The 13,283-nt window shown below is 35.1% G+C and overlaps 1 protein-coding gene across 1 annotated transcript in view; it reads left to right on the forward strand.

Moving 5' to 3' along the window:
• COL21A1 (collagen type XXI alpha 1 chain) overlaps window positions 1-13,283 on the forward strand; it is a 116,739-nt gene that overhangs the window by 89,095 nt on the left and 14,361 nt on the right. The window contains exons 18-22 of the mRNA XM_032185725.1: window positions 1,168-1,212; window positions 1,566-1,619; window positions 9,430-9,483; window positions 10,769-10,822; window positions 12,013-12,084. Coding sequence (XP_032041616.1) covers window positions 1,168-1,212; window positions 1,566-1,619; window positions 9,430-9,483; window positions 10,769-10,822; window positions 12,013-12,084 — 279 coding nt within the window. The remainder of the gene's footprint in view (window positions 1-1,167; window positions 1,213-1,565; window positions 1,620-9,429; window positions 9,484-10,768; window positions 10,823-12,012; window positions 12,085-13,283) is intronic.

Consider the following 13,283-nt stretch of genomic DNA (forward strand, 5'->3'; position numbering starts at 1 on the left):
CATACATTGGAATTTAGGTGACTTACAAGATGCTGAGGATACCATAGTTAACTCAAGCGAACAGACTAATGAACTGCTTCTGCTTGATGGGCTCATTATTAACGAGAAGCTGGGTATAATCTGCAAAGCAATGGAGCTATCTTTTCCAAGCCAGCATTGTACAAATGTAGTCCATATGGAAACTATTAAGTTATTCTGGTTGTTACACTCATGTTGATTTTTTTTTTCCATAGAATGTGTTTGTTTGGTGTTGTCTAGACCAGTCTACTTGTTTTCACTATAGCATATTAATTTCAACGTGATTAAATCACAAAGTCTATATACCAAATCCTTGCTGCAGCTTGATAATGGTACAAGTAAGAACAGTATCTGTACAAAAAACTTGAATGGATTTAACTAAGAGGAAAAATAGATTAACTGAATATAGATTACAGTTTTAAGTATATATTGAGTTTTGTTTTAAAGCTAAACTATATTCACATAAATTATTGCTGTAAGAAACCAGTATGAGATACACTGTAGAGTTAAATGAACAACGATGGTGAGGAAATGATAGAGATCTTCAAGTATTTATGAAAGTGGAAGCTAGCATACATCACATATGATAATAGCTCTCTCTTGTGTTAAATTACAATCACTGTAATTTAAATAGAAAAATAGGATTTGTGGTACTCAAACCTGATGTCCTGTTGGCCAAGACTTTTGCTGGAAGAAGGAAGGCATGCTCTATTTTATATGGGAATCTTATGAATAATGGGTAGTGGTTTCTTTCCCCATGTCAGGGTTTTCAGTACAGTATTACAACCTTTGGTGGGCAACCAGGAGTACATGAGCCTGTCCAGGGCAGATGTGGAGTTCTGGCAAGAAAGCACCCGGGAGGGGCTGAACTTTGCTGTTTCGCTGTACCCCCAGATGAAATAGTTTGCATGTATCCAGCTGAAGCTCTTTTCTTATACCTTTTTTTTTTTTTTTTAATTTTCCATTTTCTGCCCATATTTGGAACCCTAATTATATAATAAATGTTAAATTTATGAGGATATATTTTTTTTTCTTAATTTTTTTTTTTATATAGTATTTTTTCGGTAAGATATTCATAAATTTCGGTAAGATATTCCATTTAATTAAAACATTTTTTTTTTACTCTTTCTTTCCCTCCTCTCCCCTCAGGGAATTCCTGGAATCCCTGGAAATCAAGGAGAAAAAGGACAAAAGGTATTGTTAATAAATCAAAACACAGTTAAAAACTATGCATATATATACTGTTTCTGTGCTAAAGGTTCAACCTGTACTGAGAGGAGGGTTTTCACAGGGGATATTTAGGACAACAAATCATGCTGCAAATGAAAGGAGGCATATTCCAAAATGCTTAGGGCATGTTTGGCATCTTTTATTAGGTCTTATTTCTACTATTCCAGAAGGAATGCATAATTTAAAAGTAACAAAGTTAATGTCATAATATTTTGAATCCTACTCAAACAGATGTGCATAATTAAAGGGAATTTAACACAACTGTTAATTGTACATATATTAATTACACAACTATTCTCTTTATGCAAAAAATATAGGGTGAAATTGGACCACCGGGTCAACCAGGAGCAAAAGGGTCACCAGGGGAAACTGTGAGTTTGCAGAATCATGTTATTATGAACAGGTAGTACCAATAATTCTTACACTGTTGTTTGCTACCTCTGATGAGCCAACAAGCACATATAGTAGCAACCTAGCATTTTCACATTTGCAAATAGGATCAGATCATGTCTAATTTATAAATTATCCCCCAAAATATACACACACTTTTATTTTCAAATTGATAATTTCCAGACTGCACATTTGATAAACAAATCCATCAAACACATTATCATTAGTGTGAATTTGCTTTCTGAGTTACTTTAACTTTGATTTAACTCTGAAGGTACTCAAGTCAATTTATTATGAAATTATAGACTAGATTATATGTTGTCATAGTGTGCAGTGGATTTTTGAATGTGAATATTGGGATGTTTTTCTAATAATATTCAGTTTCAACAAGGACTGTGAGAATAGCTGAGGTCACAAAATTCCCAAAATGCTTAAAAAGAATTTTTTATTTTGTAATGTAGGAAATTGAAAATAATTTAGTCTTTTTGGACAGTCCAGCTTAACACACCTTAGTTACTGCTTAAGTAGAGTGATTTCTGTGTTCTTTATAATCATTTAGAAATCACAGAATTCTTTCATTAATTAATAGGATCTTCTTTGTTAGTTGAACATACGCTGCTTTAAAAATAATTATCTTTTTATATTGAAATCATAGAATCATTCAGGTTCGAAAAGACCCCTCATCTAGTCCAACGTTTAACCTAGTACTGACAAGTCCACCACTAAACAATACTTTTAAGTTCTACATCTACATGTTTCTTGAAGACCTCCAGGGATGGTGACTCAACCACTTCCCTGGGCAGCCAATTCCAATGCCACACAACCCTTTCAGTAAAGAAATTTCGCCTAATATCCAAAGTATATCTCCCCTGGAACAACTTGAGGCCATTTCCACTCATCACTTGGTGCTAGGGAGAAGAGCCTGATCACCACATCACTAATGTTCAACAATATTTATGTGGTTCCATTTTTAATCATCCTTAATATACCTCAATATTTTTGTTCTTTATATATTTTATCCTCTTTGCTGACTAAAATGCTTCTGACTTTCCTGAAAGATGTGCAGTTATTTTAATGTGTTAATGGTCTATTTTGTGTGTTTGATGTGTCATTTAATGTGTCAGCAATGGGAAGAAGAAAATTTGCATTTCTCTCACCTTGTTGCTTTATCTTGAGATTTGTTACTTGTTTTGCATGTAATGAGCTTGTTGACACTCAATCCAAATAGAATACACAGCCTCCCTTTCTTAGAAAGGCAAGAAAGCATTTCAGTGAAAATATTTAATCAGGAATTTTCAGCATTTCTATAGCGCTACTAGTGAGATAAATATGATTATATGGGAAACAATAAGATACAGTTTAACTTACTTAGCTTAGAAAATATGTTTGAAGATAAATCATCACAGAGTCCAAATCTGTGATTTTCATTGTGGTGACAGCGAAAGTTTCCAATATCAGAACCAAGAAGAAATATCAGATTCTTATGAATACCTCGACAACATTGCTTTAATACACAAGACTAACATGTAAACACTTTTTACAAAAAATAATTTCAGAACAATAGTTCTCTTGATGGTTCAGTCTATCTGAGTGAAAAAGGAAGCAGTAGATTAAAATTAACTGGACAAAGCTGAGGGATTTGAATAGTAGCAAGAGGAAAATGCTCTGGATAGAGCTTCAGAAAAATCACTGGAATTAACTGGATGGCATTTAGCAAACAGAAGACTGAGCAGTTTTGAGTGATGTCTGTAAGTATAGATGGCACAGATCTATTTATCCCTAAATAGGGAAGCTATGCATAGAAGTCACAATATCAATGTCACAAGACAAGGTTATGGCAAATTTGTTAGTCCAGTGGCATATTTGAAGTTTTGAAACTGGGGGTGAAAGCTGTGAACTGTTCTCTCTGCTGCCCTTGCCATCACATTGCCTCTTGATATTTTAGCAACAGGTGAGAGTACACTGCTATAGATTCTTGGATTTTGGCAATCATTAACAGATTGTGTCATTCTGTTTCATAATTTTTCTATCTCTTAATTTGTCTATTACATCTCTTTGCAAGATCTTTCCTTATGAAAAGGCTTCATCAGTAATGAATTTGCTCTTACACCATGAGCTATCAGTTTTGATTTTATCCATTCCCAAAGAGGAAGGGGTTTCAGTGGCCACTATGCAGCATTAAAAAAAAATAGAAGAAAGGAGAGGGCGCATTCTGAACTTAAAGAAAACCCTGCTTATGTCTGCAAAATCAAACAGTGGCTCTCTAAAAGCTCTTCATGCTGTGGTTTAGGTAAGACCATACACTCCAACAACATGCGTGGATGCTGGATCATTGCTGTTTCTAACAATATCCTGTTCTTCTGCAATTATTGCTGAGCAGTATATACCTATTGGGCTAAATGAAGTGTGTACTTTGTGTATCTAAATCCAATTCCTTTCAATCCTTACTATTTTTGATTATATCTTAGTGTTTTAATCTTTTTGATTATGTACATCAGTTAGTCCTTTCAGTATCTGTAATTCCCACTGCTCTCTTCCTGAAAGCAAGTCTATATTTTTTTTCTGCTCTAAATTTCTTAGGATGTAATTGTTTTATACAGAATTGTTTAGATGATTATTTGGTGAGAGGGTCTTTGATTTAAAATATGTTATGTCCATTGTTGGAAAATTATTTTTTACTGGATATTTGTTTTCTATTTATTTTTCTGTGAAGTTTGCCTGTATGTCCACTCAGAAGGTAGATGGACTTCAGATGTGTAAACCTAAATAGTATTCTAACTTTACTTTTCAGAGAGAAAATATTTTCAGATCCATCCAAAATTTATATTTTATCTTGTATCTGAATTGTACTTGAATTATGTGCTAAACTTCATTTATAATTGGGTGGGTTGATCAAGAGCACATCCAAAACAGGAATCATTATTCACTGTACGTCAGCGCTTGCTGTGTGTCTGTCCAGTAGTGTATCTCTATTCCAACATAAGGACACCTCATCTGTCACTGTTTTTGAGGTAGTCTTTTAGTTTTCATTTTGCATTTGTCAGAATGATGCGGAGATCACTGATTCTATAAAGGACTCTTTCCTTTAGGATGCTGTGATTGTGCTGAAAATTACTTGCAGCCATGTGGAATTCAAAGGGATATGCAGACTATCACTTGAAGAAGCTGAGGAAGCTATTAAGCTGTAAATTGACTTTTCAACCTAGTATGGTCCTATGGTCCACAAATCTCATCTTCCTTTGTGTTTCTTTTCTTCTTCTCACTTTGCTTTATTGTTTTTCATCAAAGAAGATTTGGAAGAATTAAGACAGAGAAGAGCACCCTGAACTTGCCCTCTGAATAATGCTAGGTGTAGAAAAACTTGACTCTGGTTTCCAGATAATATAGATTATAGTTTATGTTACATAGATCATATACAGACATGGATGTCTGTAAATGTATTGATGATCTCACCTCTTCTGTCATGATTAAGTTCCTTAATAGAATATAGGATCAGTTGAAACCAATGCACTCCAAGATGGAGAGGAAGACTGAATCTAGTTTTGTGTTTTACAAATTCTGGAGTACTCTGTCATCCAATAACTTCAGAATTTCCTGCGCAATGTACAGCTACCCAGCATCCAGCCAGCAGGATTTTTTCCCTACTCCACCATAGGTGTGACCACTACATCATAGCTGTCAAAAGCCCCTTAGAATAACATGAGTACACTGGTTAATTTTCTTTTTATGAACTTAAAAGACTCTTTCAGCTCCCTGAAGATATTCTTTGAAAGAATAAACTTCCTTAATAACCTGTTGTTGGAGTTGTTTGGTTCACATTTGGAAGAAGCATTGAACTGGGAAGTTCAAATACTTCTAGGTAATACGTGCTCATTTGGTCTCACCTGTTCCTCTAATCATTTTTATTAGCTATCACTGGAAATTTTTTCTCCAGTTCTTTCTAAATGAAGCTGAACAAAATGCTGGAGGGGAGGCTATATCAGCAGCTGTAATAAAACCATGTGGGATTCCAAAATGTACATATTTATTCAAGTAACTCACTATTTTTTTCTTCAAATTGTCTTTACATAAATAACATCTGGTTCTGTGATAGACTTGAAAATAATATATTAATATTTCCTGACAACTCAATTTAATGTATCTTTTGTCACCTGATAAAATAAGTAGAAAATTGATGCATGGAATATTTGAATATGTTATGTGGCATTAGGGAATTCTAGCCAGAAAAGATAGTGGGATTTTCCTTGTATTACTCACACTGAATATGTTTGTTCCAGAAAAAAACAGATGGAAAGCTTGTGGATGGGCTATTAATAACGGGAAAATTCTTAAGTAACAAGTTCTTCTTCAGTAATAACTATCCCTATTACATTGCCAACATCAGTAATTTATTAATTTATCTGCCACATAAATAGTGTCAGATCTGGAAAATGGGGAAGTAACACTACATTTTATGTTATTGAATTATTGTTTATTCAGGACATATTTTTCTCTTGTAATTTTACATGCCCCAGTTTTCAGATTATGTTCTCAAGCCTTTCTTATATTGCATCAGAAAGTTTTCTTCTTGCAGAGTGCCGATTTCATGTAGTTACCCTCCTGTAGTTCAAGTGCAAGAAAGTGCAAGAAAGGAAGTCTTGCACTAGGTTTTATTTTTCCCTTATAATATAAAATGAATGTGAGACATTTGTGATGAACATTTAACTACTACTAATCCAAGTGTGGGCATAAACTAGAAGAAATCTGGCGTGGAGTTGGCAGGGGGTAGGTTCTCAACAGCATGTTACATGAACTGTATCACAAGGCCACACTGAGCAGGCAATGTGAGAGGAACCAGAAATCCCCAAGTTCCATTTCTCATCCTTTCCCACTTGTGCTCCTCAACTTGTGTTTCCTTTTCTCTACTAATTAATGTGCTAGAAATGAGCACAGAACAGGAATCCAAGGGGGAGAAAATAATTTCACAAGGGTTTTCAGGGAAGGAAAGTGGCCATCAAGGAATGCAAAAAACATTACATAGCTCTATTTCAGAAGGTCAGTAGATAATATGAAATTTGTTTTTAAAAAGCTGAACTGAATTCAGTGAAATGAAAATGTATAAAAGCTTATTTTGCTATATAAATGGAAATAGAGAAAATGTGAAGAAGCAGGACTGATATGCAAGTAAATTAAGACAGCCTTGATGTAATCAAGGTTCAGTTCTAAAATGAAATGGATATTTTATTACACTGTCCATAACAAAGCTGATTCTAAACATATGCCCTAAGCAAAAGGTTAATGGGAATACACTGTCTCTTGGGCTGTAAGTGGAAGCAGACTGTGGAAGCTTCACTCCAAATAAAGAGGAAATGGTAATTTATATTCCAAAATTATGAAAGAAAAGGCACAGGCTATAGTAAACCTTCATTCACCCAAAAAATAGCTTATTCTAGATTAACTGAATCATCTCTGATTTTTAAGTAAGCACAAGCAGATTTAATCTTCAAAGTTAGGATAGTGTTGGAAATTATGTGATGTCTATAGTATATATGTGGTGTATATATATAGTGTTATTATTACTATACTGTGTATAGTATTATTTATATTAGAGAAATAGAAATGTAATAGTTACTCAATAATTATATAATTACTCGAGTTTTACTCATAGAATCACAGAATCACAGAATTTCTAGGTTGGAAGAGACCTCAAGATCATCGAGTCCAACCTCTGACCTAACGCTAGCAGTCCCCACTAAACCATATCCCTAAGCTCTACATCTAAACGTCTTTTGAAGACTTCCAGGGATGGTGACTCCACCGCTTCCCTGGGCAGCCTGTTCCAATGCCTCACAACCCTTTCAGTAAAGAAGTTCTTCCTAACATCTAACCTAAAACTCCCCTGGCTCAACTTAAGCCCATTCCCCCTCGTCCTGTCACCAGGCACGTGGGAGAACAGACCAACCCCCACCTCGCTACAGCCTCCCTTGAGGTACCTATAGAGAGCGATAAGGTCTCCCCTGAGCCTCCTTTTCTCCAGGCTGAACAAGCCCAGCTCCCTCAGCCGCTCCTCGTAGGACTTGTTCTCCAGGCCCCTCACCAGCTTTGTCGCCTTTCTCTGCACCCGCTCAAGCACCTCGATGTCCTTCTTGTAGCGAGGGGCCCAAAACTGAACACAGTACTCGAGGTGCGGCCTCACCAGAGCTGAGTACAGGGGGACGATCACCTCCCTAGCCCAATAGCTCCCTAGCTCATGATAGATACCATTTGTGTTCTGTATTCACAGCCCTGTATCTGTGGCCCAAAAAGCAAGTTGTTGTGCTTATTGATGTTAATATATTAATTTGGTGCCCAATAATTTATTACAACACAGCATGATAGAAATCTGAGTTAACCTCTGTTGCCTCAGTTAGCAGCACATGCAAAATAACAGAAAAGTGATGGAATGGTGAAAACCCTGCATACAAAAATTACTTCCCATTCTAAATATTTTGAAATTTCTCTTGTATTTTCAAAAACAAAGCCATCCTTTTAGTCTTAGTAAAGTAATTTTTTTATTTTTTTTTTTTGTCACAACTGGATTACCGTCTGTGTAACAAATTACTGTAGACACATTTATTTTTGATCACGTGCAACTTCTGAAGAAGGACTGGGATATTATCACTGAACTGAATTGTTCCTAACATTTAGTACTAAATGGACAGTGGTTGCAAAGCAATGTGAAAGCAAAGATTAATTTAAATAACAATAATAAGAGTAGTTCTTGAAAATAATAACAATTGGAAGAATTGATAACATTTAATCACTAGTAAATTAGATTACGTGACCTTATTTAATTGTTTGACTTTGTGTTATTTCTTGTATTTTATGCTGTGTCTTGTTAAGTACATTCTTACATCAGATCATATTTCAGAGAATAGATGGAAGTCCAAATAAAACAATAATAATATATTGTGTTTTTTTTTTATTGACACAGTTCTAGAGTAAAAAAGAAGTGAGATAAAGTGGTGAGAAAGACATATATTGACACCAGATTTAGAAAACACTATAAATGGGAATTCCTTCTTGGAAAGTATGATTTGAAAATAAGATTTCCTTTCTAAATTATACTTGAGAGTAGCTTTAAAGTGAAAGGGGGAAATGCAGAAATTTAATGGTTTAATACCCTTTTGTTATTAGCTTATGTGTGGAATAAAGACAGTTAAATATGGCTTCATCAACACATTTCCCTGAGGAGTCCAAGGGACTGTTGGGGTCTTGAATGAATGGTTCAGTCTCAAAGACTGTTAAAAAGCAAAGGTTAGGCCCCAAGTTAACTGATCCAGATAAATCTCCTCAAGGCTTGGAAGAGGAGACAAGGCATGGCAACCTTGGAGGGTTACATAGTCAGAAAGAAGAGAGAGAATTCTAAAATACCACAGATACTTTCTTAAGTTTTGGGAACCCTAAGTGGAAACTAAAACTTGTGTCACTTTCAATTATAGCTAAGGACATTTTAAAGTTATGTTAAAAATTAGATGATACAGATGGAGTTTTAATTTGCAGAAGTTTTTCTCTCAGGAATATTTTATGACAGCACCGTTCTTTTTTTTCCTGAATGTTTTTTTCCATTGCACAGTGGCCCTTCCTTAGGCAGTAAGAGGCCTAAATAACCCAGAGCTATAGTCTGTGTAGTATTATGATAAAAAACATCATATCACCTATCCATTTATTTTGCTGTAGAAATATAATAGTAATACTAATTTACACTGCATTTAAGACATTATTCCTCTAGCTTACTATAGAAATGTCTCTGCCTTTTTCAAAAATAAATAGGGCATGATGGGACCGGAAGGCTCATTTGGTCTACCTGGAGCTCCTGGGCCTAAGGTGAGCATTTGTGTTAATTTACCTGTGACTTTGATAAATGGCTGCTTTATCAAAAGGCCCAGATTTTGCAGCTAAATTTCTGGTATACTGAATACTGGTGAATACCTATATGATTTTCCATATATTACCTTATATGATAGCTTGGTCTCAAGAGAGCTTAATATAGTTTAGTAAATGGTGCCTGTCATCCCATGAGGTTTGGAACTGCTGCAGAAATGGTCATGAGACTTTGTTTCAGCTTTGCTGTCCTGGAAAATGTTCTGCAATGCTTGGAGCCAGATAATTCTCAGTATACATCAGAACTCTCTGCCCATGTTACATTTATTTATATTTTAATTGTGTTAAATAAAGTTACGTGCTGCTTTTTCCACCCGAGGAGCCAAATTTATTTCAGATGTAACTTTACTGATTGCACTACAGCAAGAATTAATTTGACCCATGCTCTCAGAAACCAAAATAGATACTATAAATCTAGATCTTTTAGTGTAACCTTTTAGTTTAATCCAAAATGAGTTTTGGCTAGTAAGCATTGAATTGTGTATCCTAGAGAAAATGTATTAATATAGAATCCATTTCCTGAACTTTGTATTTACATTTAGTTTCACTTCCACCCATACATTATTTATATCTAAAACTACATATGTATTTATTTAAAGTTGTGTACTGAAGGCAACATTCTTTATAGTCATTAATGTTTGCCATGGTCAAGAAGATTGATCCAAAAAAAAAAAGTCTTATTTCCATTTGTGAAAAATGTGTGTGTGTGTTTTTTTATTATTATTATTATTTTATTATTTATTTATCTCTCATTCAGAATATAAGTTGCATTTCCAGAGGAAAACTTCATGCTTACAGAAAAGCATTATAAAGGAATCTGTAGTTCTTAGATTTAAATGAAAATCCTTATGCTGAATATACGCCTAATTCTATTGGTTACAGTATATATACATATTTGCTCAGACAGGTCCAAGGAGTTTCAGAATTTTATTAAATAGTATGGTGGAAATGTGAAGTCAGTATACACAAACCTGGTATGACTAGGCAAGGAAAATGAGGGAGGTGGGGAAGGAACAGTTGAGAACAGGCAGGTGGATCCCATTTTGTCACGGGTATTTCATCTTCCTGAGAACCTGCCAGTTTCCTGTAAAGGAGCAGTAGTGTAGCCTTTTGATCACACACCTTATTTTTAAAAGCTGGCTATCCATTAGCGTCTGTTTGTATTAGCTAATAATACCATATTTGATAAAAAATATTGATGTATCAGTCATGTTCCTGTGTTTTATAGGGTGATAAAGGTGAACCTGGACTACAGGGGAAACCAGGATCACCAGGAGCCAAGGTAAATATTAATCTGGAAGTATTTAGTTAAAGCAGAGATTAATTTACTTTTCCATGATAAAATTCTTAAGATTAAGGCAGTTTTGTTTCAAAATAGAATAGCAGTGAACATAAAATCACATCAAAATCCATTTGATAGGTTATTCTTATTGACTTTGTATTAGACTATGGGATACAAGGCAGCAGTCTTATTGAAACCTGCTTTACAGTATTCTGTGTTGAGCTAGATCATGTGGTTGTCTCCTTCAAATTCATATGCATTTGGGGTTAAACCAACACTTACAGTGTCAGATCTGCTGACCCCTGTGGCAGGTACAGCTGTTTGACTGGTCTGTCAGTTCTGGCTTGCTGTCTATAGTGCTGGTAATGCTTTGTGGCCAGGGGTCACATATGAGAGAATTTATGGTACTGTGTTGGAGCCAGGACTCAGGAGAACCAGCAACCTTGATGCCAGAGAGATGCTCTAAAACATGTGTTTGGATGGGGAAGCAGCACTACAAGGAGTTTATCTTCTCAATCCAAAAAAGACTCTGTGATCCACAAACAGGATGGGACTGGGATGGACTCTAAGTGGTCAGCTCAGCCCCCACCAGAAGAGCAGCCATTTAAAACAGAAGGCAGTGATCAAAAAAGAGAAACTGTCTTTAGTCAAAAAAATAGTGCTGGGAACACTTTGTGGGGAAGAGCAGAAAGGAATTGGTTCTTTTTCTTCCTTTCATCTTTTCTTCAGTCTTTTACTGTTTCTGGGCTTCATATGTACACAATGACACTGGCTTCTATTACAGTCTTCTAAAGCTGAAGAGACAACAAAGTTGGGTTAAATTACACTGAGATGAAAATAAGACCAATATGTTCTGAAATGTTATATAATTTCCAGCCTGTTAATGAAATTCAAACCTGCAAACATTGCAAACTTCAGATAGTTTTATTTGTGTAACTTTGAAAAATCAACATCAGATGTATTAAAAGGCAACAAAAGATAGGTACTGGAATACTAAGAACTAGGAGTGTCTTTTGTGGCTTGTGGGTGTTCAACATCCCATTACAAAAACTCCAAACATTTCAATCATCCTAAATTATAAAATTTCAAAATATCATAGCCAAAATATATCACATTACCTTGAAAAAACATGCAGTATGTTTTTACTCACAGCATATCACTGATACTTACGGGGCTGTTATGTTACTCAGGGAGATCTAGGAGGACCTGGTGCCCCAGGTGAACCAGGCTACCCAGGCATTCCTGGTACCCAGGGTGTAAAGGTAAGCAGTTCTTTTCTGGTTTTATATTGCTTCCATCTTCTATTGGAAGTGCTTCTTCTATAAGTGGTCATAATCAAGGAAAATGATTTTCCTTTTCTTTAAATATGTAATTATTATTAGAGACTATTTAGTATATATTGGAAGGTCCATTTGCTAGAAAAACCATCAGCATTTTTTAGGGAGGAGAGAATGACCAAAAGGGAGAAACTGTTAACATAAAGTGCTGTGATATAGGTATATTAATGAAATTTTCATTATGAATTATAATACATAATAGTATGATCTGTGATTCCATATTTACTTCATAATATATTGTCTTACATCATTATATCTGCAAATTCTATTGTGCAAAGTCTTTTGTGGATCTCTCCTAAGAACTGGAGCAATTAATCCCAGGCAGCTGGGACAGATTCAGCTCAATTACACTTAGCCCTTAAGAGCTATTTGATCTAGCCAACTTGTCCAGGTTTTCTCCATGTTTAACTGAGAGAGTCTAAACTCCCTGGGGTATGGGTATGGGGAATGGGTAAATCTGGAAGTACTTGTCTATTACCATTGACTATATCTGAAGCCTGGATAAGGCTTTAGCTTAGCTAAATTTTTGATGGCAAACGTTAGATGAATCCTACTTCTGCTGTCCTGGCTGAAAAGTATTTCTTCTTTTCAGGCAGGAATCTGTATTTTTTCCTCTTGCATACTGAGTTCTCAGGTAGATCATGCCTTCAGGATCTCACCATTGCTTGGCGCAACCTTCCATCAATCAAACACTGTTATAGACATGGTTCTTGCTAATATTCTTCATTGCTAAAGAACTGCTTTGTGAACACATCATAAAATTTAGTTATTTATGTTTGAATTTCTGAATATTAACCTTTATTTTTAAAGTGTAGCTGTATAGGATTTTCTGACAAACATATTAAGGAGTCTTTAAGGAGTCCCTGGTTGGAAAGATTATAGGCAATGTTGTTCTTTGATACATTTGGAAATTCAAGTATACATTTTTTTGCATGTTAAAACCTGTAATTAACATTACAATAAGTCCTTTCCTTGAGATTTTGTTCTATAAGATGTTATTCTAAAAATCTTATGTGTTTTTGAAACTTCTCAGTTTCATCGTAGCCATTAACACAAAACTTTTTATTTGACTGGAAGCTGGAAAGCCTACAGAATATTTCCAGTTTTAAAATACCTATAGAATC

The sequence above is a fragment of the Aythya fuligula genome, chromosome 3 (genome assembly GCF_009819795.1).
Source record: "Aythya fuligula isolate bAytFul2 chromosome 3, bAytFul2.pri, whole genome shotgun sequence".
Lineage (NCBI taxonomy): Eukaryota > Metazoa > Chordata > Aves > Anseriformes > Anatidae > Aythya > Aythya fuligula.